Here is a 23,524-nt window from a genome sequence, read left to right as displayed (position 1 = left end):
TTCAGTTTATCCACTCACAAAGTCCGCCATTTAAATAGCAAATGTGCCATTGTGCCACGCAACTGACTCTTAAAGAGAATGGGATATGAGACTGTGATTGGTTTGACACACGTTATGTCCAAAATACACCCATAACTCATTAAGAGAAAAAGCACAACCCTGTTAGACCATGCTCCTAGGCGCGAACCTTATTTTATCATCCTTAAAATAGCAAAAGTAGATTCGGACACGCACTTAATGCTTTTGCGTCATGCGCTTTAGACTTTTCATATTGTTAAAATAGAGCCTATTATGTTTTGCTTGTCTAGAAAATGCTTCTTGATTTAGGAATTTTTAGATATTTGGATTTTTGCAGTGTACAACAATAGCATGCATACTTAAAATTAAACCACTACGATAATAAGATGCGTTTTTAACTGTTAACTGTAACTGTCCGGCTATAATTGACGTGTCTTGCATTACTGACTCCACAGTTTGCGAGCTGTTGATGAAGTCAGCAGCAGCGCGGGGAACAGTGACTGTCTGTGGTCTCGCATTAGGCCCAATGCAGAGTAGGCTGAGCACTGAGCAGTGACTGCTCTGTCAGGCTCCATTTACTTTCACCGGCACAAGCAAACTCTAGACCAGAGAATGCCCCGAGGAGGAGACGGCTGGAGCTCTGCACTGCCTCTGAACTCAAGAGCAGCCAGACAGGGGAATACTTAATGCTTCAGACCAGAGGAGGAGGAGGAGGAGGAGGAGGAGAAGGAGGTATATACACACTGAGGCCTTGCTATATTATATCAGCAGTAAAAAATGAGAGCATGTGCATTATAGTGGTTTTAACTTGTAAGGTTTCAGATTGAGGGTGACAGGGTGGCTCAGTGTTTAGCACTGTCGCCTCACAGCAAGAAGGTCGCTGGGTTAAGTCCTGGCTGGATCAGCTGTCATTTCTGTGTAGAGTTTACAAGTTCTCCTTGTGTTCGCGTGGTTTTCCTCCGGGTGTTCCAGTTTCCGCCACAGTCTAAACACCTGCGGCATAGGTGAATTGAATAAACTAAATTGGCCATAGTGTGTGTGTGTGAATGAGTGTGTATGGATGTTTTTCAGTGGATGTTTTCCACTGGGTTGCAGCTGAAAAGGCATTTGCTGTGTAAACAAATAAGTTGGCTGTTCATTCCGCTGTGGCAACACCTGATTCATAAACGGACTAAGCTGAAGGAAAATGAATGAATGAATGTTTCAGATTGTATTGACGTTTCACTTTGGTGTTCTCTGAAGAAACTGTAAGTTGTTGATGGTACAATTCTAGGACTTTGTGAATACTTGCATGATTAATATTTAGAGTTACAGTATGGGGTTGTTAAATCCAGGGTATAAACAGGAACCACAGAGTGAAATTCAATACCTTTTAAAGACTCTTTCTATACACATTGGTAAAACATTGGCGACATTTTAATTCACAGTATATTTACTAAATTGGCCTACTGAAACTATGATATTAGTGTGTGCAGACAGAGATTGAAAATAGACTGAGTAAATATGAATTATGATGTAAAAACAACTGTTTTTGTGAAATTATTCTACATAAAAAAGTACTAAAAACTAAAACTAAAACATTATTCATATACTGAATATAAATGCTAACTGACTCTCTTCCAGCAGGTAGCGCCCACAAAAGAGCAGGAATAACAGTGTTGCCTCGGTTACAGCAATAACAAAACATAACAGACATCAAATCTAGCAGGACTTTATCCATTTCATAATCTACACAACATCTCAATATTTGCAGATTAAATTCAACTTTAGCATACAACTGTACATTGCATAAAAAAATACAAAATTTAAGACATTGTAAATCAGCATTAATGACTTTTTAATGCTTATTAAGGGCCTTAAATTTAATTTGAATCTAGTTTTGGTTTGAAAAAGTAATATAATTTATGTTTGGTAAATATATATATAATAAAAAAACAATATATAATTGTTATTATTATTATTATTATTATTATTATAAAAATTCTAAAATAATACAATAAGAATTAATATTTTGGAAAATGTTTTTTGTACATAAATCTTAACACTAAATATATTCAAGAAATGTAATTCATACTAAATATACAGTGCTTTATAATGCATCATTTAAATTATTGATTCATTAATAATATTAAAATATAAAATAATAATTTTATATATATATATATATATATATATATATATATATATATTAACATTTTCTTATACTTAGAATGTACTCGTTAATTATTCATAATATTAATGAGTAATTACCAATAACAAAAGTACTATGATGTACAACTACAGCATGTTTCACAGGTAAACTAACTTATCAAAATAATAACTGAAAGTATGAAAGTATGTTTTTTTCTTTTAAAACTTAATTAAAACTTAATTAACCGATTCTTTAGTTGCCTTAAACCAGTGAGAAACACTATTTATGGAAGGTAAAAAAGGGGTTTTATTATTTCCTCTGGGGATAATGATCATGCTGAGACAAAGATTGATAAGCAGGCTAAGTTCTGTGAAGCAAATCTACTGAAATGGACTGCTGCCAAATTAGATTTAGAGGACATAAGCATAGCAATACAATAAAGTTTAGCTGGGGGTAAATATTTAAATGAATTAAAAAGTGCTATAACAAAATAGTAAAGAAAACACAGAAATTATTAAATGAAAGCCATTTAATAATTTCTGCCAAACATGAAGTTAAGATGGAGATTTCAAATGACTATTTGACAATCTGCACTAAAAAAAATGGTGTTTCTCAAAACTTGATTGACTTCAGAATAGCACTGTCAAGCAGATAATAAACAGTTTAGCAACATATTAGCACAATCATTTGCTCAGACAATCCACAAAGTCTTCTCCACTCACCGGATAGTGGAGAGTTTCTCTCCTTTCCTCCATTCCCACAGGACGATGGTATGATTGTCATCCAGACCCACAGAAGCCAGTCTCTTCCCATCCGCTGCAGACACACACACACACACACGCACGCACGCACGCACGCACACACACACACACACACACGGCTCTGATTATTATCAGCATCAGCACCATGTATTGCATGTAATGACATTACACCAGCTCCACCCTTTCACAACGACATTGCAAGTAATATACATTGTACATTGTACATTAATACATTGTGACAGCTAACCAAGCTATTGCTCTAGTATATATTTCAGTTAAATGGCATCTAATGAGAAAAATCATGTCAGTTTAGGCCTGAGACATTGAGAGATAGAAGGCTCTGCTGTTTTTTTTTGCTATGTCAAGAGACATTTTTTAACTATGAACCAGAAACTATTACAGCATTTTGGCAATTCACTAAAGGCAAGATGGTGTGAATTCTGATGGTCAAAAGATTGTGTTCAGGCACATGTCTTGAGTGAGTTTATGTGAAAATCATTCAGAAACAGTGATTTACAACATGATTTTATGACCTGCGAATTCCAAAGCAAAACCATAGATGGGAAGATATTGCTTTCAGAGCCAATCTTTTTGTCTTTCACTCTCTCTTTCACATAAGAGTAAACGTTTGCAACACATATGAATTCTTGTCGCTCCACTTCACGTCAGGCAGCTGATAAGCCTGTCGGGCTTTATGTTAAGGCTAAAGTAAATCAAAGAGATTGTTAACGCAGAATAAATGGATTTCATAAAATATGTTTATTACATTTATTGTACAACAGTCCTGGATGTACTTATTCTGCAGGATAACAAATACAAATTAGACACAGCTCATTGTTCTGAGCCATAATAGTTTATTAACTTTAATTAAACACAAAGCTGACAGAAACAAAAACAGCTGATAGAGTATACACTAACTTGTGTACGCATTTTTTAGTCAAGTGGAGCCAAGCAGTTCAAAACGCAAAGCTGACAGAAACGAAACAGGCTGAATGAAGCCTCAAATAGTCAGCAGATTCATATGATCGTCAATGTAAGCATATGGATGTTGATGCACAAGGTGATTCAAAATAGTGTTATTTAGCGGTTGTTAATTGGGAATAACATACCTTGTAATGACGCGAGAATTTCAGACAGCAGAGTAATGATCTGCAATAACAATCACCTGGATGTACTTTTTCCACTTATTACACAGCAGCCTGGAATACTTCACATCCATATTTATATGCTTGCCTGTCACATCACTGTTTTTTGACTGCTTGATGCTATCTTGTGACTAAGGCCATTTACATTAATACATTTAAGTTTTAAAACGCATAAGTTTTGCTCTGGTTACCATTCTGTTCAAACTACCCCAGAGTTTATGAGCCCTAAAAATGGAGTGTTTTAGAAACGCTGAAGGGACAGTTTTCATTTTAAACCACTGCTGCTCTGTGTCATTGTGGATGGGGGAAAACCAAGACATTTGAAAACGAAGGCGAAAATCTGATTGGGGCTTTTTCTCAATAACAAGTACACAAAGTTCAGTCTTGCATTCTTTACTTGTAAGTTCAGACTTCGCAAGTTTGATATGGAAAACATACTCCCAAGGACATGTCGGGTAAATCTTCAAAGGGAACAGTGTACTTTATAACCTCATTCACATCCCTCTAGCTATGTTGTTTCACCATCTTAAAAATAAAATGAAAACGTGAAATGAAAACAGACATTAAAAATGTTAAGGCATCGTGTAGCTACATATTTATATGAAGGTCATCTTCGTGTATGCATATTTATAACAAAACGGAGCCTATAACATAACTGCCTCCTTTTGCCGTCTCTTTAGCTGAATATCAGTTTAATAATCAATAATGGCTGTTACAAATGTATAATGTACAATAAGTTAATACAATATAGGAAATAAAGGTAAACAATCAGTCAAATGTGCAGAATCAGTGTACGTGGTTACATAAATTCATATATTAACTTATCTTTGTGCTCAGCTAAAACACATTACCTGAGAACATGAAATAGATTCAAGACCAAAGAGTCATTAGATATAGTCTAGACAAATTAATTATCACGTTTAACAACTATATTGAGATGAGATCCAGCGGTAGATCCTTGATAAACTGTCTGATGTGTGCTGCTCTCATCTGGGGAGGTGTGCTCAAAGCACCTGCTGACTGACTGAAGATCAGACATCTGCATACGCGGTGCATGCGTGTGTGTGGTTTACGTGATGTGCGTTTTCATTGGTGTAGTTTGAACGGAGAGCTTTTCAAAAACTATAGCTGAAACATCTGTGTGGAAGTGGATTGGTGTCATTCTATAATGCCATTTTAAAAACTAAAACGCATCAGTGTAAACTGGGCCCAAATATAATGCAGGTTATTGTACATTGCTACTGTATTCTTCATCAGCTCCATTTAGCCATTCTGTCAGCTTTGCCTTTAATTAAAGAATTAATAAATTATTACGACTCACAACAATGTAGTGTCTAATTTTTTGCATTTTGTGGCAAGTATATGTGTTAAAAACAGGATACAGTACATCCAGGACATAGATTTTGCAGAATAAAGCCCTTCAAACTTATACTACACCCCTCCATCTTGTGGCTGAATAATGAGCAGGTTAGTTTATGATCCATTAAGCCGGTTTCATTTCTGTCAGCTTTGCCTTTAACTAATGAAGTAATGAACTATTACTGCTCAGAACAAGGTTTTGTTTCAAATTTTTACAGCTTGTGGCAAGTAGCCATTTAACAAATGAGATAAAGTACATCCAGACAGTTGTTTTCGCAGAATGCAAACTGAAAGTCATTTAGAAATTAATTCTGTCTTATACAACAGCCCTCCGTGTCTTTTAGAAGACTAACATGCATTCCTGTAGCTCAGACAGTAGTGTTTGTGCTTTCTTTGCAATGCTAAGGTCACAGGTTTGATTCTCAGTGAAAGCATCTTGAAGCATTCCTACTATGCTGTTTCAAAGATTTCTTGTTCTGTTTTGGAGTTCTCCCGCAATACAGTATGTTTACATGAATTCAAGGTTAAAAAAATATCCTATGCATTGTATCATCTCTTCACATTTAATGTATCAGTTCAAGCCTTCTACTGGAAGTGAATACAAAGTGCATTTGCTTTTACCACACAGAAAACAACATTCTCTTGATGTGTTACAATGTGAACCAAACCAATCTGTGCCTCAGTTGCAACTACAGTGTTTGAGGGTCAAATCAGACATTGTTCACAGGCATGCAGTTAAGACTAGGCTACATTAAGCAAATTTGCTAATTTGTTATATAGGTTAAACGTACATACAGTAGGTTTGCGCAAATAAAACTGTACTGACAACACATTTCAGGCAGTTTTTTGTTTGGTGTTAAATAACTCCATTTATCTGTACTTTCAAAAAAATCAGCAGACCTCTTTGGAATAATAAATTAAATAGTTTTATAATATTTTATTTTTATTTCCTATTAAAGTTTCTGTTGTTTTATAAAATCTATCTTACAGGTGGATGGACTTTTTCATTACCAGCGTCAAAATACTTTACTACTCCTACTTTAAATGCAGATCATGATACTATTTTGGATGTGATAGAAAGTGCCGTTTTAGGATTTAAATGATCAGCTTAATCTTCTAGGGTCATTATTATGCACATTCTGCTCTTACTGTAATGCCTATGATGTACCCTGGAAAGCCACGGCTTATCGTCTCCATATATTAAATAAATGAACATATTTGAAACCTGTAGGATGGTAGTAATGATGCTGTTCAGTAATGCAGTAAACACTAAGGACCCTATCATACACCCGGTGCTGTAACACGGGGAGTGACAAAAACAACTGAGGTTAGGATCCACGTGCAGGTTTATTCGTTGTCAGAGAAGCAATGGTCAACACAGGTGCAAACAGATGTATATAGGCAGTCCAGAATCGTAAACAGTCACAGGCGAGAGGTCGGAAGGCAGGCGGCAGACAAGGATAATTCAGTAAACAAGGCTAGGGTAAATACACGGTGAGACAAGACAAGGAAACGCGTTGTAAAGTCACTATACAGTAAACAAGACTCGGCAAAGGCAGGGAGTGAGTGTGATGTATAAATAGTGTGTGTAATCAGTCTTTGAAGCTGCAACAGCTGTGGAAGTCTAATCAATGGAAATGAGGAAGCGTGTGTGTGTGAACGGAGTGCATGTATCAATATGTAGTCCCAAAATGGCGGATTTGTAGTTCATGTGTGAGAGAACCAGCGACCTGGGAGTATGATCGCTGGTGATCGTGACAGAGCCCCCCCTCTAAGAGTGGCTTCCAGACACTCCTAAAACTGATCAGGCGGGAGGTGGAGCGGAGGCGGAAGAGGGGGAGGGATGGAGGGCCAGGACCATGTAGAGGAGGAGGACCTGGAGCATGAAGCTGAGGAAGGCCTGGAGAGTGGAGCTGCGGAGGGCCTGGAGCGTGGAGCTGAGGAAGGCCTGGAGAGTGGAGTTGTGGAGGGCCTGGAGCGTGGAGCTGCGGAGGGCCTGGAGAGTGGAGCTGCGGAGGGCCTGGAGAGTGGAGCTGCGGAGGGCCTGGGGTGTGGAGCTGCGGAGGGCCTGGGGCGTGAAGCTGCGGAGGGCCTGGGGCGTGGAGCTGAGGAAGGCCTGGGGCATGGAGCTGCGGAGGGCCTGGAGAGTGGAGCTGCGGAGGGTCTGGGGCATGGAGCTGCGGAGGGCCTGGAGAGTGGAGCTGAGGAAGGCCTGGAGCGTGGAGCTGCGGAGGGCCTGGAGAGTGGAGCTGCGGAGGGCCTGGATAGTGGAGCTGCGGAGGGTCTGGGGCATGGAGCTGCAGAGAGCCTGGAGCCTTACTTTCAGCAGACATCGGCGGGTCATATGAACCTGGTGGCCATTCAGGAAGCTTAGGCGGCGGCCATTCAGGGAGCGCAGGCGGCGGCCATTCAGAAAGCTCAGGCGGAGTTGGCAGCCATTCAGGAAACTCAGGCGTCAGCGGCCATTCAGGAAGCGCAGGCGGCAACCATTCAGGAAGCGCAGGCGGCGGCCATTCAGGAAGCGCAGGCGGCGGCTATTCAGGGAGCTCAGGCGGTGGCGGCCATTCAGGGAGCTCAGGCGGCGGCGACCATTCAGGGAGCTCAGGCGGCGGCGACCATTCAGGAAGCTCAGGCGGCGGCGGCAGCGGTTCAGGAAGCTCAGGCGGCGGCGGCGGCCATTCAGAAAACTCAGGCGGCGGCGGCAGCCATTCAGGAAGCTCAGGCGGTGGCGGCCATTCAGAGAGCTCAGGCGTCGGCGGCCATTCAGGGAGCTCAGGCGTCGGCGGCCATTCAGAGAGCTCAGGCGGTGGCGGCGGCCATTCAGGAAGCTCAAGCGACAACCATTCAGGAAGCTCAGGCGGCAGCGGCCATTCAAGAAGTTCAGGCGGCGGTGGCAGCCATTCAGGAAACTCAGGCAGCGGTGGCAGCCATTCAAGAAGCTCAGGGGGCGGTGGCAGCCATTCAGAAAACTCAGGCGGCAGTGGCAGCCATTCAGGAAACTCAGGCGGCAGTGGCAGCCATTCAAGAAGCTCAGGCGGCGGTGGCAGCCATTCAGGAAACTCAGGCGGCGGTGGCAGCCATTCAGGAAACTCAGGCGGCGGTGGCAGCCATTCAAGAAGCTCAGGCGGCGGTGGCAACCATTCAAGAAGCTCAGGCGGCGGTGGCGGTTGTGGCTCTGGCAGTTCTGGCGGCAGTGGCTCTGGCAGCTCTGGCAGTACTGGCAGCATTGGCTCTGGCGGCGGCAGTGACTCTGGCAGCGGTTCTGGCGGTGACTGAGTGTCTGGCAGCTCTGGAGAATTTGGCAGCTCTGGCAGTGACTGAGGATCTGGCAGCTCTGGAGGATCTGGCAGCTCTGGAGGATCTGGCAGCTCTAGAGGATCTGGCAGCTCTGGAGGATCTGGCAGCTCTGGAGGATCTGGCAGCTCTGGAGGATCTGGCAGCTCTGGAGGATCTGGCAGCTCTGGTGGCAGTGGCTCAGGTAGTGGCTCTGGCAGTAGTGGCTCTGGCGATGGTCTTTCAGGAACTATGGCAGGAACAAAGGCAGGAACAGACTCGGAACAGGAAACCATCTTGTGAGCCGGAGAACTGGAAGCAGCCATCTTGTGAGCTGGAGGACTAGAAGCGGCCATCTTGTGAGCTGGAGGACTGGAAGCAGCCATCTTGTGAGCTGGAGGACTGGAAGCGGCCATCTTGTGAGCTGGAGACAGGAGTATGGGTGTTGCCAGCATTAATGTGTCCGTGGGATGTACAGCAAGCCCTGTTGTCCTCTGGTCCTGCTGTACATTGCCCCCTCCCAAAAAATATTTAGGGGTCTCCTCCACCTCGCCCACGGTGAAGGGGGACCCACTCATTTGTAGTGCCAGTTCGATATACTTCTCTATTGACCATTGGGGTTCACACAGAGGCATGACTGAATAAAGTGGCTCTGATAATCCGCCGTGGAAAAATATCATTAAGCATACATCGTTCAGCTTGGTTAAATGAGCCAGATTAATGAAGTCTTGCACATATTCTTCAATTGACCGTGCTCCTTGACGCAGGCACATGATTTTAATCCCCGCTGGATCCATATTTGGGTGGCCGAGTCTTCTGTAACACGGGGAGTGACAAAAACAACTGAGGTTAGGATCCACGTGCAGGTTTATTCGTTGTCAGAGAAGCAATGGTCAACACAGGTGCAAACAGATGTATATAGGCAGTCCAGAATCGTAAACAGTCACAGGCGAGAGGTCGGAAGGCAGGCGGCAGACAAGGATAATTCAGTAAACAAGGCTAGGGTAAATACACGGTGAGACAAGACAAGGAAACGCGTTGTAAAGTCACTATACAGTAAACAAGACTCGGCAAAGGCAGGGAGTGAGTGTGATGTATAAATAGTGTGTGTAATCAGTCTTGGAAGCTGCAACAGCTGTGGGAGTCTAATCAATGGAAATGAGGAAGCGTGTGTGTGTGAACGGAGTGCATGTATGAATATGTAGTCCCAAAATGGCGGATTTGTAGTTCATGTGTGAGAGAACCAGCGACCTGGGAGTATGATCGCTGGTGATCGTGACAGGTGCAATGTGGCGCAAGGCGCAACGCAATTGTTGTTTGCTAGCTTCAGCTTGGCGCAAGAGTCGTTCTGACGTTTTGCGCCATGCTGTTTAAATAGCAAATGCATTTGCGCTCAAATGTGCGCCCATAGGCATTCTGATCTAAAAAAGGAGGCATGTTGAGGCGCATTGCTGGCGCGTTGCTATTTTGAGAAACTATAATAGTCTGTTCTATAGACCAGAACAAAGCCGGTCTATTGGTCACGAGCCTGCCCTAGAAGGGGGGACTATACCGAGTGAACGTATGGGATCGCCAGCGGGGATCACGCATAGCAGGCACCTATACCCAGAACGCGGGCTGACCAGCGGGCATGCCGACAACGTAACGGGCCAACACCTGACTCCTCCGCTGAGTCAGGTGCTGGGGGCCTCGGAGGAACTCTGCAGGGTTCGCCAAAGAAATGGGGAACTAAACTGACAAAGCTGAAAAAGCGCACGTGTCTCCGGGTTAGGGAGAGTGGCGCAGCAAGCGTGTTTCGACACCTCAACCGAATTGTTTCCTCAATCACCAAGGGTTACCTAATACCCTTGAGGAAACCGGCTCCACTCGCAGATTGTAACCTTGCAAATGTATTGGGTGTCACCCAACCCGTAGCTCTACAAATGTCTGTCAGAGAGGCACCGCGTGCTAACGCCCAGGAGGATGCGATGCTCCGTAGTGGAGTGCGCTCTCACCCCCGGGGGACACGGCTCACCCTGGCCCAAAAGGCGAGGGAGATGGCAACCACTATCCAGTGGGCCAACCTCTGTTTAGATACGGCACTTCCCATCTGCCGAACACTGTAACAGACAAAGAGCTGGTCAGAGGATCTAAGGCTCTGAATGTGGTCCCCCTATATTCGCAAAGCGCAAACAGGACACAACAATAAAAGGGCTGGGTCTGCCTCCTTCGCGGGCAGCGCTTGCAGGTTCACTACCTGATCCTTCAACGGCGTGGTAGGAACCTTGGGCACATAGCCGGGCCGGGGTCTCAGGACAACGTGAGAGTAGGCCGGCCCGAATTCTAGGCACGAGTCACTGACCGAAAATGCCTCCAGGTACCCAACCCTCTTAACCGATGCCAACGCGACCAGCAGAGCTGTCTTCAAGGATAGAAATCTCAAGGATACTGAGTCGAGTGGTTCGAAGGGATCCCCACGTAGGCTCGTAGCACTACCGCGAGATCTCAAGAGGGCATGAGAGGGGGGCGGGGTGGAAACATCCGACTCACACCTCTGAGGAACCGGATGATGAGGTTATGCCTCCCCACGGTGCCGCCATCCACGCATCATAATGAGTGGAGATGGTGGCCACGTAAACCCTCAGTGTGGAGCGTGACAGCCTTTGCTCCACCTGTCCTGAAGGAAAGAAAGCACAACACTGATCTGGCAAGATCGGGGGTCTTCTCAGCGAGAAGCGCACCACTCAGTGAATAGACTCCACTCCAGGGCGTAGGCATGCCTCGTAGAGGGTGCACTAGCCTGAGTGATGGTATTAACCACCGTCAACGGTAGGTTACCTAAGTCTTCCTCGTCACGTCTTATGGACCCCACGTGGAGGTTCCACAGAACTAAGCGAGGGTGCCAGATGGTGCCCTTTCCCTGAGGAAGTAGGTCCTCTCTCAAAGGGACTCGCCAGGTGGGGCGTCTGGGGACCCGATCGTGAAGCCAATGCTGGTCTCATATGGAGCAATCCGAGCGGCGTGGCCGCGGCTGCGGATGCCATATGCCCCAGGAGCCTCTGAAATAATTTCAGGGGGTCCACTTTTTTCCTGTCGAACTCTCTGACAGTTCAGCATTACCTCGGCGCGCTCTCGTGAGAGGCGCGCCTCCATAGTGATCGAGTCCAGCTCCAACCCGAGAAAGGAGATGCTCTGCACGGGGGCGAGCTTGCTCTTTTCTCGGTTGACCTGAAACCCCAACGGAGGTGCCGGAGTACCTTGTCTCTGTGCATAATCAATTGCTCCCGAGAGTGGGCTAAAAATCAACCAGTCATCGAGATAATTGAGCGTGCGGATGCCGGCGAGCCGAAGGGGCGCGAGGGTACCCTCCGCGAGCTTGGTGAAAACTCGCGGAGACAGAGAGAGCCCGAAGGGGAGGACCTTGTATTGCCATGCTCGATCTTCAAACGCAAACCGCAGAAACTGCCGGTGGCGTGGAAGTGCGGAAATATGAAAATACGCGTCCTTCAAATCTATTGCTGCAAATCAATCCTGAGGACGAACGCATCGCGTGATGCGCATCTGCGTAAGCGTTCCGAAGCGCAGCCTGTGAAGGCAGCGGTTCAAAATGTGCAGATATAGGATTGGCCATAGCCCACCGCTCTTTTTGGGCACGATGAAGTACGGGCTGTAAAACCTGCGCTCCATCTCGGCTGGAGGGCCGGCTCGATTGCATCCTTCGCCAGGAGGACAGCAATCTCCTCTCGCAAGACAGGGGCGGACGCAGGACTGACCCTGGTCGGCCGTGAACCTGGGAGGCCGTTTCGCGAACTGAATCGCATAGCCGAGTCTGGTCGTATGGATGAGCCATTGCGAAGGGCTGGCCCACGCTAACCAGGCAGGCAGAGCCCCCGCAAATAGTCCCACCCGCACGATCGCTGACGTGCCAGCGGCGGGGCACCGTGGAGTGAGTGGGCTCATCCGGGGAGCGCTGGGGTCCCACAGGAGAGCAGGAGAGGAGATGTTCTCGTCTCGCACTCAAACTCCAGAAGAGGGGCTGGGAGTGGAGAGAAAGGAGACCGTTCTCTTGCGCTCCGTGAGCCATTGGCGAAATGCACTGATCCTGCGAGCTGGAAGGCATAGCGTCCCAGACTGGCAGCGTTCGGGCTGTCACATCTGGAGGAGGGGAAAAGTGCTCTTTCACTGAGGATTTGATGGCGTTTTTTTTTTTTTTTTTTGCCTTTAAATAACGTGCCCCGCCCTCCAGTGGGGAAAGAGCAAATTCCCTCCTCCCCAGATGGCCCGCCACAGGGACGCTTCGCGGTCCGTTTTACCGAACTTAGCGGCGCCCTGGGCGGGGGACACTGGTTGCCTGTGCGATGCTCGGCGCAGCCACGTGGCCGGAGGCGCAGGCGGGGGTGGCGAAGCAAAGCTGCAGGCGGGCGTCCTCGGTGAAAAAGCAGTGGATGTGGATGGCTCGGCGGGGGGGGGAGCGGTCATACAATCCCGCCGATAGAGACCTCGCCCATTGCCTCCGACTGCTCTATCACCGGCGTGAATTCCTGGGCGAATTCACCGCCAGTGTCGCCGAACAAGCCAGCCTGGGATATGGGTGAGTTAAGAAAGCGAACTTTGTCAACGTCACGCACATCACCAGGTTTAGCCTGAGGTGGCATTCCTGGATCACGGATGTGATCATCGTCCTTCCCAGGGCACACACAGCCGACTTTTTTTTTGTAAGAGCATAGTCGGTTGCGGAGTGCATGCTCAGTCCTGGGTCGGAACCATCCTCGCGCAGCCGGGCCAGCGCCTGCGCTTGGTAGCGCTGGTAGGTGGCCATAGCATGCATAGTGAGGGGGAAGGCGCACGCAGCACACTGCGTGAGCCTACTGTGCCCATCCAGGAAGAAGGGGATGGGGAGGCTTAGAAGGTCTCGCCTTCATCCTCCACATCACACCCCTCTAATCGGTCCGGCCGCGGGGCTGGGGGATAAACCATCTCCAGAGCCACGGCCGAAGCAGCCTGGGGAGCACAGCCGCAAAGTCTGCTTCTGGATTCGACGCCGCGCTCATAGTCCCGGACGGAGCGAGCGGGTTCAAATCCTCGTCAGACCTTGACAGCCCAACCTCCAAGGATGGTGAGGATGGAAGCGCACGAGATCGGGCAGAAAAAAGTGCCCTCAGGACTGCGTGAGTTTACTGTGCACTTTCGGGAAGAAGGGGACGGGAGGCTTTGAAGGTCTTGCCTCCTTATATCCTCCACATCACACCCATCTAGTCGGTCCGGCCGCGGGGCTGGGGGATAAACCATCACCAGACCCACGGCCGAAGCAGCCCGAGAAAGCACGGCCATCACGTCTGCTTTTTAGATGCCAACGCCACGCTCTCCACCCCGGAGGGAGGGAGCAAGCGGGCTCGCTTCCTCATCAGACAATGACAGCCCATCCTCCGATGCAGCGATGGACATCTGACCCCCGGTGTCATCAGGTGAGAGAGCGACCATCCAAGGACGGAGCGCTTCTCTTCACCTGAAGCTTGGATGGAGCGCGTGGAGGAGCGAGAGGTCCGCGGCCCGGGGACGGCGGATTTACTCCCACTGAAACCCTCAGATCTGCCCGAGTGCCAACCACAGTGCGGGGGACAACTGGGGTGGGTGGCTCTTTTGCAAGAGCGAGCCGCGATCTTAACTGCGCAACAGACATGACATCAGTGATGGCATGCACTGCCCGCGAGCACCGCATTAACATGCTGGACCCCCAGACATGAAACGATGTGCTCGTGCCCATTATCCGAGGATAGGAAACCACCGCATCCAGAAACGCACGGTCGGAGTGACGTCTTGAAAAAGACGCGCTGCACGACCGCGTTGCTCTTTTAGGAAAGCTTTTTTCCTATATACAAACAGCTCTTGGAGGACCAGACCCAAAGGACGCCAGGCAAGGGAGAAATACCCAGCTCGACCATCTGCCACTGCGTATACGCGCTCTGGACCGGGAGAAGCTGCTTCTCGATCTCTCTCTGTAGACACAGGTTGGAGATACCCTTAAAGACTCTCTCAGAAGCTTCGTGAAAGGCTCTGAAAGCGAAAAGGATGTCGAGCATGGCACTGGCTGCGTCTTTATAGCATGACTGATTGTCACTGACGCCAGCTGTGCACGCTGATGCTGCCAACTTATTGGCATTTCATTGGCCCGTTTTTATACTCTTTCAGATGATTGGTTTCTGACGAAATCCCCATAGTGGAAGTTTCCACATAGCATTGGAGTTCCCCATCCAAAGGGGAAGCTCAGTTTTCCCACTTACACTTACTTTACGTCATGTAAATAGCAAATGCGCTACGGCGCGACGCAACTGACTCTTAAAGGGAATGGGAGATGAGACTTTGATTGGTTTATTCTCAAAACACACCTATAACTCATTAAGAAAATAAGCTCAACCCTTTTAGACCATGCGCCACAGTGCAAAGCGGATTTTTTTTGTCCTTATATTAGCAAAAGTGGATTCTGACATGCCCTTAATGCGTTTGCGCCCTACGCTTTTACAATTTTGATTGGCTGGTGAAAACAAAGACTACTTTTTTGCATTTTTTGTTTTCACAAATCCACCAGAGGCTGCTGTGTACACAGTTTGAGATTTCAAATTTATCTTGCGAGTGCCATTCACGCTTGCCTGTCTCACATAAATTCACCAGAGGCTACTACCGACTAATTGACTGACTGTCTGACTGACCGATCAACTGACCCACCCTCCTCCTTCCCTAAACCCAACCGATAGTGTCTTCAAAAGCACAGATTGACCTGCCCACCCACTTTCCTAAACCCAATTGACAGTGTTTTCAAAAGCGATCCAGAAAAAGAAATGCAATGAAATGCTTAAAGAAAATAATAGGGTAAGAATCTAAAACCACGTTTTCAGATTTTACCACATTCTCACCCTATTTATTTGTTTATTTTTAAAAGCTGTTCATACGGAGGTAAGCAGTCAGCTGGTAAGCGCAAAAAGGAACAGAAGCCGTCGGTGGCGTCATACCGCCCTATAGAATTCGTTTTAAAGCCATATGCACTTCTGGCTACATATTTCAGAGTCTCCAGTAATGTATAAAGGGCTACGTTTTCAGAATGAGCCTCTGTTGATTTTTTGTTCTTGTTGTAGGCTGTGAAATAACTAAAATCATTCAGCAAAGTGATATTGTACAGTTTCTATCAAGACTTGACTGGAACAGCTGTACAATTATAACACGCAAGCATGTGCACCAGCCAATCAGAAGTGTGCATTCAACAGCTCCATTGTATATATAAGGAAATAACTGGCAATGGACTGTTGAATTATTAGAAAATAATACACACCCGAGGTGGTGACGCAGCCCTGATGTGAAGCTATACGTTTCTCTAAAAACAACTGGACACCTTACAATTTTACCAGCCAATCAGAAATGTGCATTAAACAGCCCCATAGTATACATAAGAAACTAACAGACATGTGAAAACAGACGGTTTAATTAGTAGAAAATAATACACACTATATAAAGTTCACCAGTCAATTAGAATTGTGCATTCAACAGCCCTATAGTATAAAACAATTTAATGTAACCAAGATATGTCTTAAACTACATAGTGATGTGCTTTCTTGAAAATAACTTTATGCTGTAGAATCAACTAATGAGAATCATGCATCCAACAGCCCAATAGTGCAAATACTAGGTAATATTTCCTACCTGAGAAGTCAAGTGCACACACACCAAACTGGTGGAATCCTTTAAGCACAGACAGCGGCTTTAAAAACTCTGTTTCCCATATATGGATTGACGAATCACGACCCACCTGAATAACACAGACCATGAGGTGATGTTGATGTATAGAGTAGAGAAACCTCTCTGCTCTCTATGTTTCTCTCAAACATGAATGGTGCACAGTTGACTGTACCTGGCCTGTGGCTACATAGTCTTTGACAGGGTGGATGGCCAGACAGAGAATGTCATCATCGTGACCCAGGTAAAAGCGTTGTGTGTTCTGCTGTCTGTTATACACCACTCCAACAGCCGCCACATGATACACAATCTCACCAGTCTGAGTGTAGAAGAGGTTACTTCTGCAGTCATAACCTCTGTAACTGAAACACACAACCACGCTCACACATTAGATTAGACTATACAGGAATGAGTCATGTAATGCAATGTATTGATGTATAGATCCATCTCTCAAAGACCTGAATCTTTTCAATGCATTCGCCAACACACTTTACTCTGTAAGTGACATAATGAAAGCAGTAGATGGAGGCATTTAAATGTGTTGTGAAGGCGTTGTTAAATAATTTGTTTCAAAAATCTGTCAATCATGATTTTTAATTAAAAAATGTATATGCCAGTGTCTGCCAGAACAATTTTTGCAAATGTATCACCAACTTTTAACATGTGGTGACTAATGAAAGGGTGCCAATGTGAGCGTGCAAAACCAATTTGCAAAACGCTACGTGTAAAAGAATAATTGAACCAATTTTTTTTCATTTGATGCGCCACTTTAAAAACTGGTCAAGCAATGTGATTAGCACTTTTGATCATGGGACTTGAGAAGCAAGAGAACACTGTGTTTTAGTTCATGCATTGTGACATATAAATGACAGGTAAAAGGAAAAATTATGCACATTTGCTGGGGGTGTTAAGTGGACAAAATGGTTAGAGATATTTTGTATACATGACCAACGAGATTTTCACCAATGATCTAATGATTACATAAAACTTACTCGTTTGCTTTCATAGCTAATGATTATGTTGTGTTGAACTAAACTGAACTTCAACTCTGAAAACTGGACTGACACAGTTTCAATTTACTAGAACTTCTTTTATGATAAGCTGCTTTGACACAATCTATATTGTAAAAGCAGTATAAAAATAAAGATGTATTAAATTTTTACGTGTGTTATATTTGCGATGTACACTTATGGTCTTTATTTATTTAAGTTTTCAGTTCTGGTGTCACCTAAAACCTATCACAAAAAAGATTCAACATGGTTTAAAAGAGTTTTCAATTCCTTAGAGGGAAAAAAAAGGAATAGGTAAGCAAACATTATTCCAGTAGTCAAATAAGTGTTTAGATACACTGCCAGCACTACCAGCAAGCATTTTTTGTTTTTAAAAGATAATATGTCTAATAGATGTCCAATAGACGTCTAAACATAGTCGTCTTGGCTTAAACAAGGCTAAATTTGGGCTGTCAGTGAAAATCTAATGAATAGGCCAAAACTAGACTAGTCATCAAATAAACAGAAATGACTAGTCTAGTTCTGGCCTATTCTTGGTTGTCTATTAGATTATCACTGACAGCCCAAGTTTAGCCTTGTTTTAGTTTCTCATGTACGTCTACATGTACGTATAGATGTCTATTAGACGTCTATTAAACACAAAATTGTTTGCTGGTTAGTAAGTGGGTGAGTATTTTATGTTTATTAGTTTAGGAAGTGTATTTAGGTCACATTTTGATTTCTGGTTACTAAGCTTAGAAGTGTTTTGTATTCTAGATTATGTGTTTTTTGGTTTTGTTTAGTTCTTTGCTTTGGCACCACTCTAGTTCCTTTTCCCCTAAGTTAACCTGCACTATTTTTGTCTTAAAAAAAGATTTTCTACATTGTAAATAGCTCACAATTGCCTATTCTTTGGTGGCTTTACTAGTTTGAACATGGAAATAAACTAATAAAATGTTACTCTGGGAATTTCCTTTTTCACTTCTACTCAATAAAATAATTTTTAATTTTCAAAATGTCGCTTTTTTCCTAGACACCTAGGGAAACATGGCAGTGTGAACAGACTTTAAAATAATTTTCAATACCCACCTTTACATGTGATATGCTAGTCAACACATCACACTTGCGACATTCCCATAAAGTGTGCATTTAGAAAGATCTTAAAGTTCTGTAAATGTAAAGTACTGTATTGTAATTTTTTACATGATTTATTTATAGTTTCTTGTTGATTTCAAAGTTATCCTGTGCTTTTATTGGCTCATTCTGCTTAGTTTTTTGTTTGGTATAGTCTATATGTCAAGCTGTTGTACTAATTTTGGTGCTATTTTTTTATTGTCCCCATAACTCATTCATTCATTTTCCTTCGACTTAGTCCCTTTATTCATCACAGTTTGCCACAGTGGAATGAACCGCCAACTATTCCAGCATTTGTTGTACACAGCGGATGCCCTTTCAGCTGCAACCTAGTACTGGAAAACATCCATAAACTCACATTCACACACACTCATACACTACAGCCAATTTTGTTTACCCAATTCACCTATAGCAGATGTCTTTGGACTGTGGGGAAAAACCGGAACACCTGGAGGAAACCCATGCTAACATGGGGAAAACATGCAAACTCCACACAGAAATGCCAACTGGCCCAGCCAGGACTCATACCAGTGACCTTCTTGCTGTGAGTCGGCAGTGATAACCACTGAGCCACCATGTCGCCCATCCTCATAACTGTTATACTATAATTTTATATTTATATTATCATTTAAATTTATATTATTTTAATACTGTATATTTTTTGCAACTACTGCCACTCAATGCTATAAAAATTCTAAACAAAAAGAACATACTAGCAGAAAATGACAGGTCATTTTGGTTTGGCTGCTTGTAACACTGTTTGTGTAGAAATAATGCAATAACTATGTTTATGTTTGGGAATGGATATTTACTCTTCAAAGAACTTCTTAAATATAAAATCTTGAAGGCTGTCAGCGTGGTTTTGAGATTTAGTCAGTGTGGCTTTGAGAATACTATTTATAGTTTTTGTCTTGTTTTTTCTCCAAATATCAAAAAATTCTTAAATTATGAAGCATTTTTAGACAAAAAGTACAAAATACTGTCTAGTTTTTAGAAATAAAGTAAGTATTTCCTTAAAACAAGCAAAATAATCTGCCAATGGAAATTAATCCTTATTCAAAGCCAAAAGACATTATTTTGCTTAACCCATTGGAAAATTATTTAGCTTGTTTTAAGGAAAAACCCTCTTAATTTCGGCACATTTTTTCTAAAACAAGACAATATTTTGTATGTGTCTAGAAAATTCTTCTTGATTTAAGAATTTTTAGATATTTGGACTAGAAACCAGACAAAAACAATAAGTAATAAATGCATCTTATGCAGTGTTGAAGCCCTTACCCATGAATAAAGTGCAACCTCATTCCACTCGCCGGAGCTCTTTCTCTCTTCTTCATGGCCATGGCGCGATGCTTCTCCTTACTCTGCTCTTTAAGCTGAGGTAGATCTTCTTTGTAAACCTGGACAACATATTTTCATCTTAAAACTCATCAAACACCAAACAAAGAAGAATTGTAATCCAGTTTAGCACAGGACCCATGATAAACATACAAATGACTTTAACAATCATGTCATCACACTCAAAAAATCATTTGTGCTGCTTTTTCAAACTACTTTCTTAAAATGATGCTGAAACAACACAATTCCTGGTATTTTTGGGGCAACTGAATTGATTTATGTTCAATCCACTTAAATTTGTCAAAACAATTAAGTTTAAACTTTATCTATTTGCATTAGGACAACATGAATACACTTTGTGGAACCCAGCATTTTTTACAGTGCACAAACCTGTCGTCTGTAAGTAAGTTGTGTTTCCTGTTCGATTTCCGAGTCCATCTCAGGCACATCTGACTGATCCGAGTCGGACTCCTCGCTGTGTGAGTCTATTAACGTCTCTGTATGATGTAGAGGGCAAAAACTTTAACTCCCGTGTTGATTATGCATTCCACTCAAGTTAAACAAATAAATGAATTAACAAATTAGCAGCGACTCCATTTATCATGTTCTCCAGAGAACCCCACAGTAACTTATTAGTCATTTCTAAGTGCTGCCCCTCCTCTTTATGGATTTATCACTAAGAAAACTGCTGATGGCTAAAAGCAGAACTGCCAACGTGAGCAGTGAGAAAACTATTAGGAAAGTGAACAGTGACGTGGTAGACTGAGCATCAACATGCTAAGAAAAAAGATAGATACTACTTGCATTAGTGTAAAGGTGTGTTACTGTAAAATCTAGCATGTTTCAGAAGCACTGCCACTATTTTGATATTGATTAATTTCTTTAAGAGATTCAGTAGGTTTAGAGTAAAACCAATAAAACAAATAACATATAATGTAGCATATGACTGGTGTGCCTAATCAAAACATATACTGCTATTTATATGTGCTGTTGGGAAAAAATTAAAAGTACAACAAAACAAAACACAGCTTCAAGAGTTGATTTTTTCCCCAGACTTCAACACGTTCACCAAAAAGCACTTTATCAACTCTTAGCTTTAGTTCTTATTTTCTATTGGGTTCAGATCAGGGTTATTGTCTGGGACATTCTATCAATTTTGTTTTCTTTTCTGAATCCAGTTTTTTGGCTGTGTTTGGGATTATTGTCTTGCTAAAATGTCCATCCTGAATCTTCATCATCATGGTAATGCAAATGTTGGACTGAAGCAGCTAATATTCATTTACACTGGTGAGGGACAGGGTTGCTTTCTAGCTACTAAGAAATTTCGACTGCTGTCTGGGCTTTTCATGGCTTTTTATACCTCCCTTTCTTCATGTTTTCAATACTTTTTCCTTTATCATTTCATTTTATGACACATAACTTAATTTGTAAACTAATTAGTTTTGTTTTCTTTGTATGTATGGATTACTTTAGCTGTTATCCATATATAGTAAAAATGTCAAGTCAACATCACCTTCACACCGATCACACCGAACACACTTTTTGCGATGAGAGGCGCCTTTTTTAAATGATTTACTAATGGCCACAATACCCAGCTGATTCAGTCGTTGCCCAGTGACATAAAAAGCGCACCAATATCGCATTTTTGAAACATAAAAGCGCGTTCGGTGTGATGGGCCCCTTAGAAATGTTTACTTAGATTGGTGACATGTTCGAATTTTTTCGAAGCAAAATCAAGCTAATAAATCCATCTGTCAAAAAGTTGTTATTAAATTTAAGTAATCTGATCAATAACATAATGCATAACTCAGAAAATGCAGGGTTTTTTTACTTGCTAAAAACTCACATTCTGCATCATTCGCTCCACCAGGCAGAAATTCAAAATTATTTGCACATTTGCATTGACTTTGTATGTAATCTACTCTTTCAAATACTTAAATTCGCATTAGGAGTGAAGCCAGCTTAAAAATAACATTCGATTCCCTTCTAGTCAAAACATCACACTTGTGACTACTATAAAGTGCACTTTTAGAAAGAATAAGTGTAGAAAAAGTGTCTATAAAGTACTGTACTCTAAGTATACACTTCAACTGTACATTCAATATAATTAAGCACTTAAAAAAAAGTTAAAAAAAACTTTAAAATCTGTATAGCAGCATAGACAATTATGGTTTCTTCCAATTAGTGTTGGTTTGCTGACATATCATTTGGTTGAAATCAAATCTCATTGTCTATGTTGGTCAAGATATTTAACAAAGTGTTTCCCACCTTGAGGAGCTATATAAAGAGTGTCTTTTGACTTTCTTTCAGGAACAAACTTCCACTGGAACACAGAGTGGTCGGCTCCACCAATAGTAATCACCCACTGATAATCATGTGACCATCTGATATTGGTTATGTGCGCTGAGTGCCCTAAATATTTTTTAAACTTTGCACCTGGAAATGAAAATAACACAAAAGATGAGAAGTAAGAACAAAACGTTACAGAAAATCTTTGACATAAAAGTACAGAACCAGAAAACAGATATAGTGATGGTAAAAACAAAAGAGGGAGATGGAAGAATAAATACTATAGTATAACACTTCTTTTTTGGATCCAGTCTTGCAAAACTCAAAGTTTATTGGTTCAACAATAAGGTATTTTGTTGGAGAATGAATCTTGGTTGAAAACTAGATGGGATCTCAATACCTTTATGAAAGAATTTAAATGTAAATGTGTTTGTGAGCGATCATCTATATGTTTTCTTCTATCGCAAATGTTTTTCCATCATTTTGTCCACTTGGAGAATCAATTTACAAGACAGTTACAAAACAGAAAAAGAAACCCACCTTTTCTTATACATGGGTACCGAAATAACTTAACTAATCCATAATCATCCGCTGTTACTAAAACTTGACTACTGAAGTTGGCATCTACAGAGTTGATGTCGTTGATATCAGAGTATTTGGGCCAGATCCCGTTCACCTCCGGCCCGAGGACACAAGTCCAAGAGGACCACTGGACCAGCTTAAGCTCTTCCCTATTGGTCACCTCCTTGCCACCTAAACACAGTCAAAACCAATGACAATCAAGATTGAGTGATGAATTATAAAAAGGTAAAAAAAAACTATGTAAAATTTTTGTCTTAAATGATCTATGTTTTTTTATGAGGAATAGTTCACAATGAAAAGTCTGTCATTCACACAGCCTTCACTTGTTCAAAACCTATTTGAGTTTCTTTCTTCTGTTGAACACAAAATAAGTTATTTTGAAGAATGCTGGCTGATTGTAAAATCAATCAATCAGCATCTTCTTCTTTTGTGTTCAATAGATGGCAAAACATAAGGTGTCAACATGCAAAAAAAAAACAACTAAAAAACATTCAAAATTCAAAATTGTTTTTGGAGCTTTGCATGATTACAGTTGAGCCATTGAAGTGACTTAGAATGTTTTAAAAATGTTTTTCCTTCCTTTTGTGGACTTGCATCTTGGGACTAGAATATTTTTAGAATTACTTTTAAAAAATAAGTAATAATATTTGAGTTACTTTTTTGAAAATATAAAGTAAATTACTTTTAGTTTAATTAATTAGCTTTTAAAATTTTTATTTCTGAATTAAAATTAAAGTAATCACAATGAATCTCCATTCAATGAGAGAATGTGTTGAACGCAACGATGAAAAGAAAAAGGGGATT

The 23,524-nt window shown here is 42.7% G+C and overlaps 1 protein-coding gene across 1 annotated transcript in view; it reads right to left on the bottom strand.

Moving 5' to 3' along the window:
* Nucleotides 1-23,524, bottom strand: part of eml5 (EMAP like 5) — a 239,066-nt gene that overhangs the window by 63,654 nt on the left and 151,888 nt on the right. The window contains exons 10-16 of the mRNA XM_056476502.1: nucleotides 22,679-22,891; nucleotides 22,118-22,285; nucleotides 20,240-20,346; nucleotides 19,793-19,911; nucleotides 16,567-16,753; nucleotides 16,359-16,464; nucleotides 2,872-2,965 (exon numbers count right to left, since the gene is read on the bottom strand). Coding sequence (XP_056332477.1) covers nucleotides 2,872-2,965; nucleotides 16,359-16,464; nucleotides 16,567-16,753; nucleotides 19,793-19,911; nucleotides 20,240-20,346; nucleotides 22,118-22,285; nucleotides 22,679-22,891 — 994 coding nt within the window. The remainder of the gene's footprint in view (nucleotides 1-2,871; nucleotides 2,966-16,358; nucleotides 16,465-16,566; nucleotides 16,754-19,792; nucleotides 19,912-20,239; nucleotides 20,347-22,117; nucleotides 22,286-22,678; nucleotides 22,892-23,524) is intronic.

Source organism: Danio aesculapii, chromosome 17 (assembly GCF_903798145.1).
Source record: "Danio aesculapii chromosome 17, fDanAes4.1, whole genome shotgun sequence".
In the NCBI taxonomy this organism is placed as follows: Eukaryota; Metazoa; Chordata; class Actinopteri; order Cypriniformes; family Danionidae; genus Danio; species Danio aesculapii.
The sequence above is the reverse complement of the archived record's forward strand: the minus strand, read 5'-3'. Positions and strand labels throughout refer to the sequence as shown.